The following is a 24,407-nucleotide window of genomic DNA, read 5'->3' on the forward strand; positions in this document are numbered from 1 at the left end:
TTCACGCTCGCCGCCTACTGTCACTGGTTTGCTGGTCTTCTTTGACCGACTAGCTACGCCACGGGCTCAACCTACAAAGATGCGCGTTCTCGTCAGCGCGCACGCTCAGGTTGTTGTCAGGTGCTCGGCTTGTTTTTCGTTCCTACACAACAATATAGTGGCGTCGCGTTCTTGCGGAAAAAAAAGAGAAACACAAAACCTTAACACCACCAGACGTACATAAATCTAATTCTAATTCTTTAATATCAGGATCCACACAGTTGCCGTCTGTTTGTTTATATACACAATAGTACTCCCGTGTCATGTTCGTAAATCGCTCTACGTATCTAGAAAATAAGCGCGAGCTTTTGGACTTGCGCACTCACAGAACGCTCCGAAATAGGTTCTAGCCTAGTCCTCACGCAACTATAGTTATTTAAACATAAATTCAAATAACTGAACACTCGTGTCAACGCTAGCTATATGCGGGGGAGTAGGCTACAACTAAAATCCATGACTTTATATTCCTTAAAACATTCAATGACGCGTCAAATCCATGTTATTGCCACCGAAACAAGATATTAACCGTACATTCCTATAGGCTTATATAACATACATATACGTAAATCTGTTAAATAACACTCAAGTGAATTGAAAATCACAAAAGTCTTACGTGTTTATGAGAGGCATCGAGCCGGCTCCTCGATTCTGCAAAGTTTTGCTTCATAACGCCGAAACGCCTGTTCCGCTTTATATTGTGTAATGATGATGACGATGGTACTGAAATAACAGCGCAACTTCTGAAAGTGCGTGAGGCTTTACTGCTTTAGATCTGAAAGGATCCCTCTCGCGTTTCTGGAAGCTTTAAACATCAATATATTCGTTTCATCGTCAATATTAAATGCTGAAGTCGGCTGTACGCAGACATAGGCATCGGCAAGCGTACTAGGTTGCAATTACATCCTTCAGCAACTGCGCACTTACAGGGGGCGTGATGTTTGAAGTGCGCAGAGGTTTTAAATAAGACATCATCCACACGTAGCATTGAATGCAGGACTGGGAAAAAACCACCTTCAATTTGGGATTTTAATCTGCGCAACAGAGCCCGGAATGCGGACGTTGGCAAGGGTTTGGTGGAGTCCTATCTTCAATAGGAGACCTTTTTCCCCTGGACATGCACATACTTTTCCAATAGGCTAAGGCATTATTGTACACACTTACTTTAAGAGCTGTTGTTCAAAACAGTCCACACATTTCGGCAGTTCTCACATGCGCGCGAGGAGTTTGCGGTAACTGTGTCATTCATCTTATAAAGAAGCCGCAAATAACTTCATGCGGACGCGCGTTTCTGCATAGCGCGTATTATGCGCGGCAGCAGGTGCAGTCCGGTCCGCACTACGAAACCATCACTGGGTGATGTTGGGAATACTGCAGCTCCAGTTGCTCCAGTTATGAAAATGTAGCGTTTACTGTACGACTGCGTTGCTTTACAGTCTTATTTTGCAGTCATTGACACACAAACACCTGGCTTTTTTGTTCGCTGTTTCATTATATCATATCCATCATGTGACATAGTGCGGCCCCCCTCAATGGAAACTTAAAGGGACCTCCTACTGAACTGCTGCTGGATCTCATTAGCAACCTGTTCCGCCTGGGACACACTAGGTGTTTTAACTCAGTTTTTTGGGGGGCCAAGTTGTTTGTTAATGTTTGGAAACAAGACGCACACTGTGCGTCTATTATATATTTCTTTCCAACAATAGTTTGCGTAAATATCACAAAATAAATATATATTCATATTGTATTTGTATACATTTTTGGAAGAAAATGCAGAGCTATTTTAAATAATTGATCATATAGTATTTCTGTGCCTGAGTCACCCATGTTACTCTCCCTAAACAATGAGTGACATATTTTTAGAGTTTATGAGCACTCTTTGCAAGCTTTGTAGTTTATAATCTATTTAAAATGTATAACTTCGTTTTTCGGTCACACACACATTGCAAATTTCGGGAATGAAGTCTGCATATCTATGCGGGATTCACTCTCGAAGTAGCAGTGATTTACATAGTGATAACCATAGCAATAGACGGGACAAAATATGTGAAAATGTGCATTACGACTAGAGCACCCTTATTAATTTTAGAAACATGATTATTTCTGGAACCTGGTTGATACACTTTTATTCCAAAACTATATACAAAAACAACAAAACACAAATGCACTAAATAAAATAAATGAATAAATGCATATTTACCAATTTAAGCACTTAACTGAAATAAGCACCTGCGTTGCCAGCCAAATTTCAGGGACCTGCTTTAGGGGTACAGTCGCTTGTGAGGCAGTACCCTGAAAGGGAGATCTTTGTGCCTTATTTACCCATTAAATGTTCATAGTTGTACATTAAGGTTACACATTACTTCTCTAAAGTAATGCACCTTTAAAGGGTAAATATGTATGAAATTGTTTTAGATCTCCAAAGGTACAATTTGTGCAATTTTGTTTTCCAATACATTTTATTTATCTTACATAATTATGCACAGGTTAAAAAAGTTGCGACACAAAAACAGTCCCCATCCATTTGAGGTGAATTAAAAGAGCTCTTGCCAAGATCTGGCCATGCACTTAGCTGAAAAGACATTAACTTCATTTCTTACATCAGCTTGTTTCCGGTAAAAGACACCATCAGTGTGCTTTTATTAACTAAAGGCAGGATGCATTTATCTAGAAGGTCATTGTGTTCTTCAGTTTGAATAATTAGCCTCACTGATATGGCATTTTGACAGCCATGTCCATAGTGATACAAAATAATCATATTAGTTTTCTTTTAAAGAAACTGTTTTAAAAAAATCATAATTTGCTAAACAGTTTACTCACACTAAGCCCAATTATGTAAATTAATTTGTTTCTTCACTGAAACAGATTTGGAGAAATTTAGCTTTACATCACTTGCACACCAGTGGACCAGTGCAGTGAAGGGGTGTCGTCAGAATGAGAGTGTCTATCTATCTATCTATCTATCTATCTATCTATCTATCTATCTATCTATCTATCTATCTATCTATCTATCTATCTATCTATCTATCTATCTATCTATCTATCTACAGTCTATCTAGCTATCTATCTAAGCTTTTATTTGCAAAAAATATATAATGAGTCAATATTTACAGTGTTTACCCTTGTTCTTTATAACCTCTGCAGTTCGCTCTGGCATGCTAAATATTAACTTCTGGGCCAAATCCTGACTGATGGCGATCCATTCTTGCCTTATTAGTTTTTGGTGTTGATCACAATTTGTGGGCTTCTGCTTGTTCACTCACCTTTTGAAGACTGACTACAGGTTATCTATGGGATTGAGATCCGGGGAGTTGCCTGGCCACGGATCCAAAATTTCAATGTAATGATCTTCGAGTCACTTCTTTATCTCTCTTGCTTTGTGACATTGTACTCCATCATGCAGGAAAATGTATGGATCATCCCCAAATTGCTCATGGATAGTTAGAAGAGGCCGATCTTGCAGGACGTTTTGATACCATTCTTTATTCATGGCAGTGTTTTTGGGCAGAATTATGAGAGAGCCCTCTCCCTTGGTTGAAAAGCAACCCCACACATGGATGGTCTCAGGATGCTCACTGTTGGCACAACACAGGACTCATGGTAGCATTCACCTTTTCTTCCCCGAACAATCAATTTTCCAGATGTCCCAAACAGTCGGAAGGAAGCTTCATCAGAGAAAATAACTTTGCACCAGTTTTCTGCTGAATTCCTGCAGAATTTCAGTCTGTTCTGGACGTTTTTCTTGGAGAGAAGTGGCTTCTTTGCTGCCCTTGCTGACACCAGGCCATTGTCCGAAATTCTTGGCCTCATTGTGTGTGCAGATGCTCTCACACCAACCTGCAGCCATCCCTGAGCAAGCTCTGCACTGCTGGAGACACGATTCCATAGCTGACTCCTCAGATCGACTGTCCTGGTACTTGCTGGACACTCTGGGACGTCATGAAAACGTATTTACTGCAGTCGAACCTCTCTCCTTGAAGTTCTTGATGATCCGGTAAATGGTTCTTTCAGATGCAATATTTTTTATAGCAATTTCCTTGCATCTATCTATCTGTCTTTCCGTCTGTCAATCCATGTCTGTCTAAACTTTCCAACTTTTTCAAAGATTACTACTCTATATTTTCTTGTCATATTATATCAAATCAAAGAATCGGTGATATCATGTGAAAACTGAAGCCCACAGTCGGCAGATAAAAGACCTTCAGTGCATGGGATTGAAGAGGATTAGTTCATTCAAACAAAGAAGCACCTCTGCCCCTCATCCCTCGCTTGGCTCCTTGGCTATGAGGATGGGATTGCCCCTTGGGCGGCTAGCGTCTTGGAGAGTAGCCACTGGTTCATTTGCTTGTGTCAAGAATAGCCTACTTTCAGGCTAGCTGCAGTAAATTTGCTCTGAGCCTCATTGTAATGCACTGTAATGCACCACACAATTATATTCCTTCTTAGAGAAAAATGGTATATGTGAGGATTTCCAGTCAGGATTTAGACCGTATCATAGTACTGAGACTGCTCTTCTTAGAGTTACAAATGATCTGCTCTTATCATCTGATCATGGGTGTATCTCTCTATTAGTTTTATTGGATCTTAGTGCTGCGTTTGACACAATTGACCACAACATTCTTTTGCATAGACTTGAATACTTTGTTGGCATCAGTGGAAGTGCATTAGCATGGTTTAAATCGTACTTATATGACCGCCATCAGTTCGTAGCAGTGAATGAAGATGTATCCTATCGATCACAAGTGCAGTATGGAGTACCTCAAGGCTCAGTACTAGGGCCGCTACTCTTCACGCTTTATATGTTACCCTTGGGAGATATCATCAGGAAACATGGTGTTAGCTTTCACTGTTATGCTGATGATACTCAGCTCTATATTTCTTCGCAGCCCGGTGAAACACACCAATTTGAAAAACTAATGGATTGCATAGTCGATATAAAAAACTGGATGACGAGTAATTTCTTACTGCTAAATTCTGAAAAAACAGAGGTGTTAATTATAGGACATAAAAACTCTGCTTGTAATAACCTAGAACACTGTCTAAGACTTGATGGTTGCTCTGTCAATTCTTCGTCATCAGTTAGGAACCTAGGTGTGCTACTTGATCGCAATCTTTCCTTAGAAAGCCACGTTTCTAGCATTTGTAAAACTGCATTTTTCCATCTCAAAAATATATCTAAATTACGGCCTATGCTCTCAATGTCAAATGCAGAAATGTTAATCCATGCATTTATGACCTCAAGGTTAGATTATTGTAATGCTTTATTGGGTGGTTGTTCTGCACGCTTAGTAAACAAACTACAGCTAGTCCAAAATGCAGCAGCAAGAGTTCTTACTAGAACCAGGAAGTATGACCATATTAGCCCGGTCCTGTCAACACTGCACTGGCTCCCTATCAAGCATCGCATAGATTTTAAAATATTGCTTATTACTTATAAAGCCCTGAATGGTTTAGCACCTCAGTATTTGAATGAGCTCCTTTTACATTATAATCCTCTACGTCCGCTACGTTCTCAAAACTCAGGCAATTTGATAATACTTTGAATATCAAAATCAACTGCAGGCGGCAGATCCTTTTCCTATTTGGCGCCCAAACTCTGGAATAACCTACCTAACATTGTTCGGGAGGCAGACACACTCTTGCAGTTTAAATCTAGATTAAAGACCCATCTCTTTAACCTGGCATACACATAACATACTAATATGCTTTTATTATCCAAATCCGTTAAAGGATTTTTAGGCTGCATTAATTAGGTAAACCGGAACCGGAAACACTTCCCATAACAACCTATGTACTTGCTACATCATTAGAAGAATGGCATCTACGCTAATATTTGTCTGTTTCTCTCTTGTTCCGAGGTCACCGTGGCCACCAGATCCAGTCTGTGTCCAGATCAGAGGGTCACTGCAGTCACCCGGATCCAGTACGTATCCAGACCAGATGCTGGATCAGCACCTAGAAAGGACCTCTACATCCCTGAAAGACAGCGGAGACCAGGACAACTAGAGCCCCAGATACAGATCCCCTGTAAAGACCTTGTCTCAGAGGAGCACCAGGACAAGACCACAGGAAACAGATGATTCTTCTGCACAATCTGACTTTGCTGCAGCCTGGAATTGAACTACTGGTTTCGTCTGGTCAGAGGAGAACTGGCCCCCCAACTGAGCCTGGTTTCTCCCAAGGTTTTTTTCTCCATTCTGTCACCGATGGAGTTTCGGTTCCTTGCCGCTGTCGCCTCTGGCTTGCTTAGTTGGGGACACTTCATCTACAGCGATATCGTTGACTTGATTGCAAATAAATGCACAGACACTATTTAACTGAACAGAGATGACATAACTGAATCCAATGATGAACTGCCTTTAACTATCATTTTTGCATTATTGACACTGTTTTCCTAATGAATGTTGTTCAGTTGCTTTGACGCAATGTATTTTGTTTAAAGCGCTATATAAATAAAGGTGACATTGACATTGACATAATGATAAATAGTTCAGCCATTGCTGGATGATTTATTTAAAGTATTAGTTCAAGGTTCTATGAAAATATTTAGGTTATGAGGAAGAGGGGAAAAGTTTTCCTATAGTTTACAGCAGCCTACAGAATGTGTGTGTTTTTAAGCCCTGTTTCTTGTAAAATGAATTGTTCAATGCACCATTTCACACCAGTTGAATTACCAGAGCTATTGGATATTTACTTTACTTTATTTTTTGGGGGGGGGTGGGGGGGTATAAAACACACAATAAATTTTAATACAAAAACACCATGTTATCAGATTGCATTGAATAAATCCCTTTATTATACACGTTATATATGAGCATTTATTTATTTATTATTATTCCCATAATGCTGTAGTCCTGGTCCACTTTAAGATCGCGTCTTTTTTTCTCTCTGTTTGTATGAGTGTGAATATGTATACATGTAATGTATGTATATGCGCGTGTGTGAGTGTGGCTCGTGCATCAAGATGGCGGTGGCTCCTGACAGCAGAGTGCTCTCCTACACTGTTTATAAATGGAGCTCCTACTCCTCTACATATTTACCCGAGTGAGTAACGCACATTAAACACTGACGTTAAGACTCTATATATGCTCTTAAATATACATGCAACGTATATAACTCTGTAATATTAACCAAATCCATGGCTTTATCTAACAAACGGGCCGGGCTACAGGCAGACGGGAACATATACATAAAGCAGTCGTAAATGTATAAACTGCAAACAATTAAATTTACTCATTTAAGTTCGATATTAATGTGCATCTGGATGTGCGGAAGTGGGCAAACGGCTATAACGTTAAATTTGTGGAAATGTGCAGATGTTACTCGCGTTAGCGTGCTAGGTTAGGCTAGTACGAAGCAGCCCATATTAGTTTACACAGTTAACACGTCTAAAATGCACAGATGTTGCATAGATTGCTAAGATGCACAGGTGTCTTCCTGCACTGCGTTTACACTTAAAATATAATTGACGTGTAATTGACGTGTAGTATGTAGCCGGTTAGCTACACTGCTAGTTTACTAACGTTAGAGTGAACTGTTATTTAAGTAACGTTAAATAAATCGCTGAAAGCAGTATTTATTTTAAAAAATCCGCTCGGAATACAATATAAATAGACTACACGTATTGTTTTAAAATACATAAATGCTTAAAGATTCTATGGCGGCTAATGCTAAACTGTTGGAATATGACACTGTGAGAGTCGCAGACTATTTTTATCCCCTCTTTTATCTGTTACTGTTGATCTACGATATGATGTAACAATACTTCCTTGCCTAAATGTATTTAACAGAGGAGCATTTGTACTTAATATGCTGTTATTTCTAGCTATGTAGCAAGGCACGAAGTAGCAGAGTTTCGGAACAAGTGTGCTGCCTATCAAGACAGCGGTCGCTCACTGAGTTTTGAAACACAACCAATGAGCTGACTGGTTATTGCGGTCTAACCTAAAATATCCATCCAATTTGTGTCATGCAAAATGGATCATATATTACAAATTTGCATCCCTTCTTTGTAATCTTTGTGTTAGATATGACAGCTGGAGGAAAATGTGCTGTAGACTGACATAAACAGTGCATATGTTCATGCATTAATCAGTGATGAAACATTATTGTTGTGACACCTGTGTACCCTTGCCAGTTTCGTTTTTGCTCTTCACATCAAACTTAAATGCTTTATGAACTAGCAAGCTGAACTGTGTTGGACTTGGCATAACCAGCATAATCCAATTGCAGGCATGATTGTATAAACAAGTCACATTTTGTGTATGCATTCGTTTTTTAAGTGTGCATCACCACTGGATACTTGTGCTTTCATGGTGACAGCATAATTTTATGGAAGATCAAAACAACATTTCATCATGCTTGCAAGGAAAAGAGGGCGGGGGGAGTTGTAGAGAATTTGTGTGGTGCATTATGCTTTTAATTCTTTCTTATTTTGTTTGCTTGCAGGAATATTTTAGTGGACAAACCTAGCGATCAGTCTTCCAGGTGGTCATCTGAGAGCAACTACCCTCCTCAGGTAAATTATGTTCATGTCTTTCAGTGTTGACCTGAGCTGGAAAATAGTTCCTATATCAGGGTTATTATTGTTAACAAAAACAAAAAACTGAAACCATAAAAATGGTACTTGGGAAAAATAAGTGAAAAAGTTAATTTATTGTATTTCAGCTAGTTGCCAGGGCATCAATTCTCATTTTCTTTTAGTTTATGGTACAAAAATAGATAAAGCTAAAACTGCAATAAAAAATGTATAAGAAATACATAAACATTTGAAAAAAGAAAAAAAAAAAGACAAAAACAGCATAATTATTTAAAAAAATCTAAAATTAACATGAGAACATTACATTAACATAACATTAATAAAAAACATTATAGTTTATCATTGACAATAAAATAACTCTTTTTATACAGATTTTCAGATTATTTGTTCTGCGAAATGACCTCTCTACATGTTTTAAATCATCAAATGATCATCATATGTTTTGATATTTGTGATCTAGAAGATTTCGGATTTGAACTGCTTTGTAGTAACTCTTTTTTTTCTTCTTTCTACTACTCAGTACTTGATCTTAAAACTGGAGAGACCAGCTATCGTTCTGAGCATCACCTATGGCAAATATGAGAAAACCCACGTGTGTAACCTGAAGAAGTTCAAGGTGTTCGGAGGCATGAGCGAAGAAAACATGACAGAACTCTTGTCTAGGTGAGACTTGAGAGAAGATGTTAGTTTGTGATTACAGTCTGCCTACAGGCTAATCTTTGTCAGATAAGCTTCATAGACTCTTAGCTTTTAGGCCATCTTGACAGCAGGTGACTAAACTTAGTAAGAGGACTTTAGAACACAAACATTTTAGTAAATGGCTTATAGTGTCTCTTGCAATGTGAGTTATGTTTGGGGAAATGGCTTCTTGTGATGTGATGAGGTCACTGACTGTCTTTCTCATCTAATCCTAGTGGCCTTAAGAATGACTTCAACAAGGAGACATTCACGCTAAAGCACAAGATCGATGAGCAGATGTTTCCCTGCAGGTTCATTAAAATAGGTGAGTGTTTACGGAAAGAGCGAGCTAAAGACCTGGTGAACTCATGTGCTGACACATTTAGGGGAAAGATCAGTCATCACATGATTTCAGAGGAAGACAAAGAGTTGAGTGAGTGATTGAATGACTCTGCAAGTCTTTGACAGAACAAACAAGTGCTTGTATGACCGCTGAACTCTTTTGACCAGACATTTTTCTCTTGTAAAGTCTCATGTTGTCTCTTTCAGACATTGAAATCTCTGAGAGTCGGTTGAGAATAGAACATTTGAAATAATCTCTCCTTGTTTTTTTTTTTTTTTTATACAGTGTATCTGCAGTTTGTCAACATATGTATGAATGTCCTCTCTTGATGCTGTGTCTGTGTGTGTTTGGTTATGTACAGTGCCTCTGATGTCATGGGGCCCCAGCTTTAACTTCAGCATCTGGTATATTGAGTTACACGGCATAGAAGATCCAGACGTTGTCCAGCCCTGCCTTAACTGGTACAGTAAGGTGAGTTGTGTCCAAACATCCACATCCATCTCTGAGGATGAATCGCACAAAAAATGTCCATAATTCACCCCAAAATGAAAATAACCATTTTAGGATTTTCTTTCTTTCTCCATTTGTATGCAATGATACACAGTGACATGATATTATGAATCTAAAAATGGGTGGCAAGTTTGATATAAAACTATATATGTATGTATATATATCTTAAAATAATTAAAAAGTTTAATGCTGCATTATAGAAAATGCTTATTTCAGAATATGCAATATTAAGGATGGATTGATGGCACGTTACAGCTAAAGCGGTTTGTTTTTTTCTCGACAGTACCGTGAACAGGAGGCCATCCGCCTGTGCCTGAAACACTTCCGGCAGCACAACTACACAGAAGCCTTCGAGTCCCTGCAGAAGAAAACACGGATCGCTCTCGAGCACCCCATGCTCACACACCTCCATGAGCGGCTGGTCCTCAGAGGAGACTTTGACGCCTGCGAGGAGCTCATAGACAAAGCCGTGAGAGGTACCTCACACTGTGATTCATCATATGGATCTGTGCCACATTCATTAAGTAGGGAATGTAGGCATGTTGGTTCACTGTAGGCAACAGAATGGTTCTGGATTATAATCATGTTATGGTGCAAGCAAGTACATCCTTGTTGACATTTTATGTAAAAAAAAAAATGCAGTCCTCTCCAAAAAATTCTTATTAAAATACACCGCTCTCACTGATTTTGATAAATTTGCAGCATTATGGCACAATTGTATTATTATACAGCGGTATGTAGTCCAAAATAAATGACTCAAAGCTTTAGTTCCTCGTATTCTCACTATTTGAATAGTCAATATTCTTTGCGAAACTTGTTTTTCACATACTCCCACCTGAGTTAATATTTGCCTGTTGCCTGAAGGGTGCAGGTAAAAAAAATGAGGAACTATGAATTTAATTAAAATGACCAAGATCGTCCCATTCATTTTAAATAACATGAGTCAAAAAAAAAAAAAAAGTACCAATGTGCTGATTTTGACACAAACTTGTGTGTGGTTTCACACAAACACAGGTGAGAGCTGTAGTTTCCATAACAGTGTTGGTCATATGTCAGTGGTGTGCAACTTAAAAAGTTCACCTGGTTATTAGGGCTGGGACAACGCGTCGAGGTCATCGATGACGTCGACGCAAAATATGTTCATCGATTCGTCGACCTGTTTTTATTTCTCTAAAAAACGTTTGCAAAACGTTTACCTTATGTGCGCTGAATATACGTGATGGCCGGATCAACATTCTGTCCAACGTTATATAACCAATCCAGGGGTTTTTCTGCATTGATCTTTTTTTTGGTGGCTGTCAAAGCCTTATTTGATCGGTGAGTGACAGTGACAGGGCGCGTACGAGAGAGAGCCCCGGCTGCGCGCACACTCACAGTCTTCAAACAACACGAGCGCTTCTTGCTCTCTCTCTCTTGTGCATATTAATCAAAATCATTAAACACGATAGAAAAAGGGCGAAACACCTACGTTTCACGCGCAGTTTCACTCACAGTGTTCAAACTACACGAGCGCGCTCTCTCCCCCCCCCCTCGTGAATAGTAACCAAAATCATTAGACACGATAGAAAAAGGGCGGAACGCCAAAGTTTCACGTGGAGCATTCGGAGATTTTTTTTTTCTCCATGACAGGCTGCTGGCTCCCACTGTTAATTTTTATTTTTTATTTTTTGGAAAAGCACTCTCTGTATTAGCTTAAAGCCCTAAAGTTCACATTGGTTACTGAATTCTTTCAATTGCTCTAAACAAGTATTTTGGGTGAACTTTTTTATTGAATGCTAGACACCAAGTTGTTGTTATTTTCATCTGAAAGAAGAACTTTTTTTCAGTAAGCTAGGCCCTATGTGTTCAGTAAGCTTGTTTCAGTAAGCTGTGTGTTTTCAAGGCTTCAAGGTTTTATTGAATGCTATCTCTATACAAGTGCAAAGTAATGCATTCTTAGTCAGTCTTTTATTTTGTAATTTACGAGCAATAAACATATATTGCAATGTTAAGGAATTCATGTTTTTTTCATTCAGATATGTAAATCAACATGTATAAATTGTTAGTAGTCAATTAATGGGGAGATAATCGAAATTGAATCGGTCTGGAAAAATTAATCGTTAGATTAATCGATGCATCGAAAAAATAATCGCTAGATTAATCGTTTCAAAAATAATCGTTTATCCCAGCCCTACTGGTTATGATTCAACCTGCAGAATGTGTGTCCTCAAAACATTCAAGCTTAAAGGAAGACATCTGCACAAATGCTGTTTAAATTTAAAGTAACCTTTGAATAGTTTGGTTAATTTGAGAATGGGTAATGCTACCAACATCAGTGTAGGACTCATTGACCGCTATTTGAATCACTGGAGGTTGTGAGTCTCTGTGCTCTTGGCTTCTAGTAGTTTTTAATGCCTCTCCTGATCTTTTCACCAGAACTGACAGTTGATTACAACAAATAAGAGGAAGTGCAGCACTCAGTATGGTCTCTCTAGAGCAGGAATTCCCGCCTTCTAGTAAAAAGAACCAATCTGTAATCCCTAAAGATCAAAAGTTGATGCTAGGTTTAATTGGCCTAAAATATGTTGTTTTATTGTGACCTTGGCGAGTGATCTTAGAGATATCAGTCTTCTCCCGTTCAAGTAGATAGGAGTTGGTTATTTATGCCCTAAATAGCTGCTCAGAGACAATAGCCGCATTTCCACTGTCGGGCCAAAAGCGGGCCAGCTGGGGCTAGAGGAGTGGTTATGAACAGAAGTGGAGTTTCTCGCAGCGAGTGTTTGAATCTTGATCCGATGTGGATTATTATCACCATACAAGGCAGAAATATTTATAAGTGATGCAAAAGATAATGCACGCTAGGCACGATAGTAAAATGGTAAATGCAGCCACTTGAAGAAATTGGACATCAGCTATATCACAATCGTGTATTTATTTAGTAACATTTTATCTGTCATGAGTCTAGTCTCGAGAGTTTAGCTTCATGTAGCCTATGTCATAAATATATAAAAATGTTTTTTGTTCGGGAACTTTTATAAAAATATAGAAACTATCATTATTTCTAAATGTGATGTATATAGGCTACTGTGACTACAAATAAACAGAAACTGAATCGACTGAATAAGCAGGCTATGTTCATAATGCTTTATTTCTGTGTGACTAATTTTCAGTCCTGATAAATTAATTATGATCAATGGATCACTTATTATAGTAAAACATCAAAGCTTTTGGATTTAAATATTTAATGTTTGAGTGTTTGTTTTGTGATCGCGCTAGTTCCAGTGTCTTATTTCTTATTCGTTTTCTGATAACCTCTCTTAGTTGGTGAAATGATGGGGTTGTGTGACGTTGATTCTGAGATTTTAGCGAAGCACAGCAGAGCTTCAGGCCCGACTGTGGAAACGCAGCGCTATTTTGACCTTGGTGCTACAGGTCCGAGGCTATTAGCCCTGCCCGGCCTGTTTAAAGCACTAGCTCGCACTGGCCTGACAGTGGAATAGCAGCTATTGCATATATGTCCACAGAATGAACTGACTTAAGTCAATTTTATGCAAATCGCCACGAACACACAGTAACATGTTACCATGTTTAAATCTGATCTACAGACAAAACAAATAGTCGATCCAGTCTTGTGCTGTCAGGCTAGTGAAGAGCAAATACTGTGTTTACAGATTTTTATATTAGGATGGGATAGGATTTTACACACTTGACCTTTAAAAATGTTCGCAATTGCATTTCATGTTATTGCACGTTCTTTTTATTGGTCACAGTGTAAATTTACAGTAATTAGAACCTAATGTACACTTGGATTGTTTCCCGCTCAGAGAGCATGCATTAGCAAATTAAAGTGCACACTTGACTCTCTATCTGTTCTCTTCCAGATGGTTTGTTTAATCAGTACATCAGCCAGCAGGATTATAAGCCACGCTGGAGTCAGATCGTCCCCAAATGTAACAAAGGTACGACAGCAGCCCACAGAACACAGAAGTGACTCCAGGGAATACATGTCTGCTGTATTAAATGACTTCAGGACTGTATTGATATTCAGTTTCTTGCTCCTGATACACACAACTTTAAGTTCACTTCTGTTCTTTCTCGTTTTTTTTATTTTATTTTTTTAATAGGTGACAGTGATGATAACAGGCCGGGCATGAGAGGAGGTCATCAGATGGTCATTGATGTTCAGACAGGTACTTTTTATGTTAGATAATGCAAAGTTTCTGATTGGTCGGTTATCGCAGCACTGTTAAGCTTGTCCTGTCTTACTTGTAATGGAATGCATGCTAAGTCTGCATTTAGCTCCACTGTTGTGAGTTAAGTGCTGTTTTAAATGTGTGTGTGAATCTGTGAGCTTGTTGTTAGAGGAAGAATCGATCTCGCAGCCCTCATGTGGCCCTGGGCTTTTAAAATGACCTCAAGTAACCCGCTCTACAGCTCAGCTCGCGCTCAATAGCTCAAACAACTGTCTCTGCTTATCACCATGGTGACATCAGCCTTTCAACCATAGCACAAGGCTGCTTTTCAAGAATTTGATGATGTAAAACAGCTTTAAAAACAACATAATCGGTTTCATCTTTCGATTCCATATTGAGTTTCTTTCAAAGGTGTAAAACACCTCACCCACTCACCATTGCTTTCTCTGTTTTTTTTTTTTTTTGTATTCACCTCTTTGTTCGGCAGAAACTGTGTATCTTTTTGGTGGCTGGGATGGAACGCAGGACTTGGCTGATTTCTGGGCATACAGTGTGAAGGAGAACCAATGGGCCTGTATCTCCAGGGATACAGAGAAGGAGGTATAAGAGGGATTTTCTTTCAATTATTACTCCGCTGAATGGAACAAAAATCTGCTAGATGTTTCAATCATGTCATCGAGTTTCACATACTTCACTGTGCTTTCTGTGCAGAGTTCACTGAGTGATGTAAACTCTTAAATCTGTAGGTTACTATTTTTGACTCATAGTTGTAGTTGAATGAATGTTCCTGTGAATGAGGAAGAGAATGAAATGATTGTAATGGAAAATATGTAGAATGACAATAGTGCTGACGGAAGTTATAATTGAGATCTCTTTGGTTGCTTAAATCTGCATAAATCTCAGTAGGGGTTCAATCCCTGACTGTGACCTGCCAGTGGTCTCATTCTGGTAGGTCACATGATCTGCCAGTAGTTGGCTGCCTGGCGGCTGGCAGTCTACTTCCTTTGCAAGTTTAAGGAACCAATGATTTATGGTAGACTTTGTTTTGCTCTCGCTCCCACTCTTACTTCAGGAATAATATAATTATTTTTTATTGTACATTTGTTCATATGATTTTATTATTTTCATGATCAACATACCAAGTAATATGGAATGCATTAAATCAGAGCTGAAAGTGACTGGCTGTAATGCATGGATGAGCATTAGTCAGGATCATGCCCATTTGTCTCCTTTATTCAGGATAACCCTGTCTTAAACGTTGATGATATAAAAGAGTAGACTGGATATTCCTGTGACTAGTTCTTCCTCTGAACGCCCATTATCGTGTCCTGGTACCTTAAAAAAACCTCAGAGAATAAAGCTTCTAAAAACAACTTTATTCTCTGAGAGACTGATTAAAAACTGAAAAGGTTTTGTATAACTTGAGGAAATCATTTAATATGCCATTTTGAAAACTTATTTTTATTTTTGTGTGCTCTATGTATGAGTTGATCTATAGGTAGGCAGGTAAGAGGTGAAAACTATAAAGGTTGTGTGATATATTTCTTTTAGAATGGTCCCAGTGCTCGTTCGTGTCACAAGATGTGCATCGACTCTCAGCGGAGGCAGATCTACACGCTGGGCCGTTATCTGGACTCCTCTGTCAGAAACAGCAAGTCACTGAAGAGTGACTTCTACTGCTATGACATTGACGCTAACACATGGACTCTTCTTAGCGAAGACACGTCCGCTGATGGAGGACCCAAACTCGTTTTCGACCACCAGGTACGCATTTTAAATTACGCTACCTGTATTCAGGATATATGCCCACATACCACCAGGAGTCTCCCTTTTACAGATTTATGATGAACAGTTCAGTATCTCTCAGGTTTTCTTTATCTCTCTCAGATGTGCATGGACTCTGAGAAGCACATGATCTACACTTTTGGTGGCCGAATTCTGACGTATAACGGCAGTGTGGATGACGGCAGGACGTCAGAACCTCAGTTCAGCGGGCTTTATGCGTATCACTGTCAAGCTGGCAGCTGGAGTTTGCTCAGAGAAGACTCGTGTAACGCTGGGCCAGAGGACATCCAGTCCCGCATCGGACACTGCATGCTCTTCCACATGGTCTGTCTCCTTAGTAACGACTCATAAAGCGCTTTGAGCTGCAACTCAGAGTATATATATATATATAATATATATATAATTTTTTTTTTCTGTATTATTTTGTTAAAGTAAAATATTTATATATACACACACACACACACACACACACACACACACACACAAATGAGATTTCACAATAAGAATAAAGTTAATTTCAAAAATGTTTTTTTTTTCATTCATTGGTATGTATTGGAATTAAAGTGTTTAATGGAATTTATGGGTGGTTTTAACAAATTTGATGTGATATTTTTTCTTTTCTCTCCCACAGAGAAATCGCTGCTTGTATGTTTTCGGAGGTCAGAGGTCCAAAACTTACTTGAATGATTTCTTCAGTTATGACGTTGATGGAGACCATGTGGAGATCATCTCAGATGGCACCAAGAAAGACTCAGGCATGGGTATGATGTCATTAGCAAGCTGTAGATTTGTGAAAATACTGGCGATTTGGTTTATTTTTTTGTCGTACTGTAACAATGGCTCTTACAAAGCCGTGCCCTGAGAAGACGCTCCTTAAAAGGAGAGCAGAGGAATCTTGAGCGTGAAGGTGACATCATGTTCAGAAATAGGGTTGAATCAGGTGGGGATTATGTCACTGCTGTGGCCTGTTACATGCAGCTGATGTGAACATGTGATCATTTGCAGTCCTACTGTTCAACAGCTAAATCAACTTGACGTCATCTTCTTGATACTGATATATACAGATCTGCTGGTCTGGGTGAAAGTGATGAACGTTTCTCATGAGAATTAAGTGTCCTGATGATGGGTGAATAATGCAGCAAATTCCTGTACAGGGAGACAAGGTTTTTGAGGTTACATGTTGCTCTACAAAGAACACGCACTCTGCCTTTCATCAACATAAAGTCCTCTGAAGACTCGGCATAAAATATACATTTTAATATTTAAAGTCCTCTTTGGCAGATTAGAAATGTGCAGCTTTAGATGACTCTAGTTATGTAAAACTCGTTTTTTTCTTTTGAAAATGCTAGTCTCACAGGCACTATTCTAGGGTGTTAAAGGTGGTTTCTGGGGTATTGCTAGCATCTCGTCAGTAAACGCGTATGGCTTTGTGTAGTAAATGCTGCTCCATCTGAAAGCAGGTGATGGAGATTTACTAATCACGGAACCAGCTTTTCTGACGAGATGCGAATGACAATCGCAAGCGATTAATTGCACAGCCCTATGCTAAATGGGATTTTGTGTAGTTGCTAGGTGGTTACTTACCCAATTCTTTGTGATAGTCGGGTCCTTGAATAGGGCACAGTTCCCTCTCTTCTTGAAAATAAGAGCTGTTTTTTCCCCTTACTGAATGAGTTATTAGAAAATACTTAATGCCCTCGCACTTGTGGTGCTCGTTTGATTAAGGGAGTTGGATTACTCATGTTAGCTACACACACACACACACATACAAATTAAACTTGCATGCACAATCAAGACTTCTAACAAAGCAGACTCTGTAAAACGTCTGATCAGCATGGAAAAGAATTTGGTGTGCAGACGGCTCATAATGTGTGCACACCCACATAATGTCTCCCAAATTTCTCTTCGCTTTCTCTATAATCAGTAATTATAGCATGATATAGTGTCAAGATCGGAGGAAGATACCAAATCAAACAGCCAGTTAACAGAGAGGAAAGACGCAGAAGGTAAACGAGTGTGAGAGCTCTGTGAAGCCTGTGAGAGACTGTGCAGACACAGGCCTGTGACACACTTCCTGTTCCCATAAACAGATTGTGTAAAATCTCAATGGGTGACTTTATGCAATGAGAGAGTATAAAAAGACCTCTGTGTTCTCTCTGTTATCGTGTTAGAGAGAGAAGTGTGTGCGACGAGGACAGGGGGTGACAGAAAGAGAACAAGAGCAAGAAGGCAGCAGAGAGAGACAAAAATAAGACTGAACAAAACACAATTTACCAGGAAGGAAAGGAGGCATTGAGCCCACAACCAGGCCTTAAAGAATAGTTCACCCCCCAAAAATCATTTAGCATGTAGTTCCAAACCGGGCTGATGTTTTAATGAGCATAAAAACAAAACAAAATTTTGGAATTACAGACCAGTTGGCAGTGTGAAACCAATCTAGAGATTCAAACACTGTCCTGGGACATCATCCTGCTTATTTCACAACTATTTGCTAAAATGTTTTATTTGGGTTGAAACTGGAATTTTTTTTTTTGAAGAGACTAGATACCATGGAGAAATACAACAAAATAAAACCGTTATATTAATAATGCTAAAATAATATATTATTTTAATATGATTTAAAATCAACAATAAGGCAAATTCTGTAAATTCACTTGCTAATGCTAGATTTATAGCAATGTAAAATGATTAATATTTTTATTTGTTATTATATAAATATATTATTAATCAAATATTTTAAAACCTCATTAGACATTAATGCTTAAATATTTCATATTATATCTGTAGTCATATTAATGTGATCTAGAAATAATGCAAAACTTCATGGCCGATTTGAAAATAAAAAATAATGCAAATTTGGGAAATTCATTCACCATTTCCAGGTGAGGCAAAAAGGTTAATTTTCTACTATTGGTAGAACATTTGTTGAGTTTGGCTGAAACCATAGAAAAAAATAGAGGTGATTTGCATGTTTTTTTTTTGTTTGTTTTTTTACACAAATGACTACACCAAGCTGCTTCATCATGAAACTTTAAACTGTTTACACCTTTTCTTAATGATCTAAGTTTAAGTCTGTGTTTGTGTTGCAGTACCAATGACGGGATTCACTCAGCGTGCCACCATTGACCCAGAGCTCAATGAGATCCACGTTCTATCAGGGCTCAGCAAAGACAAAGACAAACGCGAGGAGAATGTACGCAACTCCTTCTGGATCTATGACATTGCACGCAACAACTGGTGCGTGAGTTCTTGGACACGCTCTTCATCTGTACAGCAGTGCACGTTGAATACTAATAAGTACACTAGACCTGTGTTTATACACTGTGGCCCTGAGGACACCCTGAATCAGTAATCCACAAAGTGCCTTCCAACGCTTAATTCCGGAGGCTTTAGATTGCCATACACTGCTGGAAAAGAATAAAATCTTCAGTTGTGATGGAAAAAAACATGTTCTTTCATTCCTGCAGTGTATGTTCTATTTTCAGTGCATTGAATAGCCATAGTATTGAATGATGCATATATGATGTCTGTAAATGTATCATACAAAAAACACATAAATTACATAAATTGTTCTCTGCTTGCATGTGCATTGACACAATTGAATATAGCGAGAGCAAAATTGTATTTGTATTGAATTGTATTTCAAAGGCCCGCCTAACCTTCAGAAAGGGGGTTGGAGACCATCAAACGGGAACAGAATGTTCTCTGCTTGCATGTGGGTCTGGCCGCTCGTGTGTGTGTGTGTGTGTGTGTGTGTGTGTGTGTGTGTAAATGTGCGTTGCATTTAAACTGGTGTAGAAAAAAAATCCCTTTGTTCTGTATGCTAATTGAAGCAGTTGACTTACAGTTTCTGAAAAAATTCTGTCACCGTTTCCTTTGAATCTGGTGCACTGGTTTGTCATTTTGTTTATATGACTTGAATTGGGTTTGTGCATATGTGTACACTTTTCTAGGACAGTATGCACAGTTTGGTGTAATAGACAGTATGTTTGTGTGCAGGTCATGCGTTTATAAGAATGACCAGGCCGTGAAAGAAAACACCACAAAGGCTCTACAAGAAGAAGAACCTTGTCCTCGTTTTGCTCATCAGTTAGTCTATGATGAGTTGCACAAGGTAATGTAGGTCATTTCACTTCTATACCCATTTCTTCTTTCTTGTTTGGTTAAATATCCTGTTTTAATTCAGAAGTATCTGGTCTGTTGGGTATCTTTACCTTTTTAAAGAAGACATTGATTATATATCACGAACTGAATTCAAATGACCATATGTGACAACTTTCAAATTACAAGGTTGTAACCTGTGAACGTTTGTAGAGACATTTTAAATATAATTTATATTAACCTCTGGCACTTTGACAGCTTGAGCTGATAAAACACCCATTTCCTTAATTGCTGTACTGATTAATCAAAGCAATTAGCAGGGGATTGATAAGATGATATGGTACACAGGTGCATTACCTTTTCGGTGGAAACCCAGGGAAGTCAAGCTCACCCAAAATGAGATTGGATGATTTCTGGTCTCTAAAGCTGTGCCGCCCTTCCAAAGAATATCTGCTTCGACACTGCAAATACCTCATTCGCAAATACAGGTACAAATATACTTTTATATAAATGTGAAAGCTGTTCACGGACTCAATAGTCTGACCTCACAGTTCTTCATTAGGAAATTGTGCTAAAGAATAATGTTTACTGAATTGCATAGTCTGCTCTCTCTCTGTCTGAAGCCAAAGAAAACTGTCAGGTGCTCTTCGTTTCCTAATGGCGCTAGGAAAATGTTTAGATATCTGTTCCATGTTAAATAGTTTGTCCAGTGTTAATATTAAGAACATGATCTTTGTCTGATCCTGTTGTGATCTCTGATCTGAATGTAAACCATTAGGACGCATGTGTATTGTTCTGTAATTGCAGTGTCTTGCAGCTCTGCAGTTAGTGATTAAATTACAGCAGTAGTTATACATTGGTGCATGCGATTTCTGCTCACTTTGTGCCATCTGGTGGCCAATTTTGGTTACTTAATGAAACAGTAGTGTTCCTAGGAAAAAATAAAATTGGTCCTCATTTGTCGTTATTACATTTACTATTGCAGAGTTTTAAAGGCACATTTAAACATGTTTAAATTCTTATGTGTGTTTGCAGGTTTGAGGAGAAGGCTCAGACCGAGCCCTTGAATGCACTTAAATATCTACAGAATGATCTGTCTCTTACCGTGGACCACACCGACCCCGATGAGACAAAAGAGGTCAGGACCCTGATAAGAAATGGTTAAATTGTACGATTAAGCTTGTAGATAACAAACCTTTAAACAATTAGCTTTTTCAAAAGTTTGTGAATTTAATGAGTTTTAAAAGTATTGTGTAAATGCTTGAGTCTGACTAGGCCCATTACATATTTCACAAGTAAAATGTGCTTTTTGTGTGTTTGTTTCTTGTAGTTCCAGCTCTTGCCCTCTGCTCTGTTCAAATCCAGCTCAGACTTCATTCCTCTAGGTGAGCGCTCTTTTTGATGAACACAATTGTCCTCCAATCACGTTCTTTTACTACTGCTGAAAATCAGCACAGAGTCTGCCAGAATATATTCATTAGTGCTTTGATACTTAATACAGATCTTTTTCATGACAGGCTTTTCAGATGTGGATCAGACGTATGCCCAGCGCACACAGCTGTTCGACATGCTTGTCAATTTCTTCCCAGACAATATGACACCACCCAAGGGTAACCTTGTTGACCTCATCACCCTGTAGCCACGCCCTACACAATAGACCACACCCCTCTTTAGACTCCTCCAACCCAAAACAGAAGTTATTTTTCTACATTTTTCACCCGAGGTGTGCCGTGCCCACCTACTGTGTTTTCTCTTACAGAAGCAATGGCACTTAAATGTCCCTGAGACTTATTTAAAATGCAGAAATATAATTTTTTCTTTACTCTGGTTTGCCAGGGTTGTGATGTTTTTGTTTTTGATTTTTAAAAAGGTGTCAGAATTAGGTCTAAATATGCATATCTGCCAAATTGCGCACTGAATTATTATTATTATTTTTTAACAAACCTGCTTAGTTTCAAATCTGTTTCAGTTTTATCATTTCAATTTTCTTTCATACAGGTTGAAATATATTTGAGTTAAAAATCCAAACAGCTTACATCATAAAGGGGTGGTTTTGATTTATGAACTGTGTGATCAACATGGGTTGCCTTTATATTTTAAATAACATTTTTATGGACAAACATATGTGCGCTGAGCCAGTGGAGCCTGAAGGCAAAGATCAGAGTGCCCTCTAGAGTCAGTTTTCTCACTCTAGTAGATATATTCTGTTCTCTCTCAATACTGGTTTTGAATACTGGCTTCCATCTAAACCTGCTGCTGCTATTGGATGCTGCCATGACATTAGTGCTTTCTTTGACTCTTTAATAGTGATGAAACACCCGATTTCATAAATTCTCATCCACAAATTTTAAAAGGTTAGATTGCTATAGTGGCATGTTTGAGGTGTATTGCACACATTTAGGTACACAAGAACTGTTTTCCACTGTGTGTAGGAACGCAAATATTAGTAGCACATGATAATTCATGGCAACACTCTGTACATTATAACATATCATTTCACTTGCATCCATTAGAGAATGGATGAGCGAACACTTTGCTGCACTTAGACAAACCGAAGATATGGATGATTTGAATTTTTGAAGTGTAGATTGCTGTTTACTTCAGGTTATGGCTGCTTTTAGAACTCCGTATAGTCTAGTTCATCCTGCTTTGTTTCACAGACTGTTCAGTTTACTGGTAACTTACCGACTCAAAGTAGTCTTATTGGGACCACCGAAGACAGAAGAGACCCCTCACTATTTATTATTAATATTATTATTATTATTATTATTGTTTCATGGTGAACTTGAGCCCTGAATGTCATATATCATGTTCTTTTTCTCTCTATGGTGTCATAGAGACGTCTATATGTGCCCTTCATTCCGTATGAGCTTCCGGGTTGTTTCCAGTTCTGGACAGATGAAAGTGTGCTGGATGATAGATAGTCTTCCATATAGTTCATCCATACATCAGGATAACTTGGCCTCTATTTGTGCAGTGCTAGTTTAACAGCAGTTGTTTTTGTTATTTGTCTCCCTGTGCACGAGTAGCAAGTTTTCCCCTTCCAAAAAAAAAAAAAAAAAAAAAAGTTTCTGTAATTAGATCGCTGTTAAATTTGCTGTAGTTTTTGCTTCACCCACGCAGAAACCAAAGGCTCAAAGAACCATGGGACAGTACATTATGCTTCACCCTGCTGATTGTGTCCTCCCAAGTGTCATATCTCAATTCCCTAAACTCAGTATTATCTGAGATTTCATTCTGTGGAGAAACACTTACGGCGCACTGGAGTGTGGAAGTTTGACTTCTTTGTGATTGGCCAGTTGGTAATTTATAAGATTCAGTGCTCTTTATTTCTTTCCTGGCTTGAACGCAATTTGGGTCTAAATGATTTGGAATCCAGGGCTTACTTTGCCTTTCGTAGCTCTAGCAGTGTTTTTATGTCAGAAAGAAAACAATGAAATCAAGGATACATGAGAGGATCAACACTTAAAACCGGAGACTTATGCCAAATACGTTTTCTTGCTTTTGGTGTACATTTCTGCAGTGTCAGAGATGAAATGACTTTCTCTTTTCCTCTCTCTTGGAAATCCTCATCTCTGCTCTTGAGCGAGGGCACATTGAGGTGTCAGCACTACACTGTGGCTCTCATGAATGTGTAGAACCCATTAAAGAACTGCATTGTATGTAATGTACATAAAGAATAAAGATTGTATTTTGTTCAAGTTTTCTTAAATATTGTCTCGGTCTTCCTTTAGCATAGACCTATAAAAACTTTCAGCATTTTTAGCCCATTAGTAATTTCCCCAACCCAAAAAACAATGCTTTTAAACCAATTATTTTATTGATTTATTTTTGCTGTAGTGTGTCAGTAGGAAAAATCATTTCATCATTTCAAAATCATCGTTTACATTTCCAAACATTCTTTTTGCCATTAATTGAAATAATCCAGTGAGATTTTTGTTTGCACAAGGAGCCTGACAACAGCCAGTGCTCCACTCAGAGATCAACATCTATTCTGTTTGGAATGACATGAAGAATCAGAAAAAACTGAGGCTGATTAAATCTAGAAGAACTGTTCCTGTTCCTTGTGAGCTACCTGAAATCTATGCGCAAGTGTACCTAGGACAAATGCCGTTTTAAAATCAAAGGTTGGTCACACTAAATGTTGATTTGATTTAGTTAATAGAAGTTAATTGATAAATAAAATGTATTTGACATTATTTTTGAAAGCATCCTGAATTAACAGCATTTGTATAGGTAGGAT

General features: G+C 38.5%; 1 protein-coding gene across 1 annotated transcript; it reads left to right on the forward strand.

Moving 5' to 3' along the window:
* The first annotated feature begins 6,964 nt into the window (after positions 1 to 6,964).
* On the forward strand, positions 6,965 to 23,876 carry LOC132098838 (muskelin-like). Its single transcript, XM_059505058.1, has 18 exons — positions 6,965 to 7,080; positions 8,485 to 8,554; positions 9,096 to 9,238; positions 9,490 to 9,578; positions 9,958 to 10,067; positions 10,390 to 10,582; positions 13,967 to 14,044; positions 14,210 to 14,275; positions 14,766 to 14,878; positions 15,830 to 16,042; positions 16,166 to 16,387; positions 16,695 to 16,824; positions 19,153 to 19,300; positions 20,063 to 20,177; positions 20,513 to 20,652; positions 21,200 to 21,302; positions 21,495 to 21,549; positions 21,682 to 23,876. Exons 1-18 carry the CDS (start codon positions 6,968 to 6,970, stop codon positions 21,801 to 21,803), a joined length of 2,223 nt encoding a protein of 740 aa, XP_059361041.1. The 5' UTR covers positions 6,965 to 6,967; the 3' UTR covers positions 21,804 to 23,876.
* Positions 23,877 to 24,407: the final 531 nt, after the last annotated feature.

Source organism: Carassius carassius, chromosome 22 (assembly GCF_963082965.1).
Source record: "Carassius carassius chromosome 22, fCarCar2.1, whole genome shotgun sequence".
NCBI lineage: Eukaryota > Metazoa > Chordata > Actinopteri > Cypriniformes > Cyprinidae > Carassius > Carassius carassius.

Excerpts from the sequence above, each read along its gene's own strand:
- LOC132098838 (XM_059505058.1), top strand. The coding sequence starts at position 6,968 with ATGCGCGTGTGTGAGTGTGGCTCGTGCATCAAGATGGCGGTGGCTCCT. Across the intron at positions 9,239-9,489 it reads ATGACAGAACTCTTGTCTAG|TGGCCTTAAGAATGACTTCA; the intron begins GTGAGACTTGAG and ends ATCTAATCCTAG. Across the intron at positions 16,388-16,694 it reads ACTGCATGCTCTTCCACATG|AGAAATCGCTGCTTGTATGT; the intron begins GTCTGTCTCCTT and ends TCTCTCCCACAG.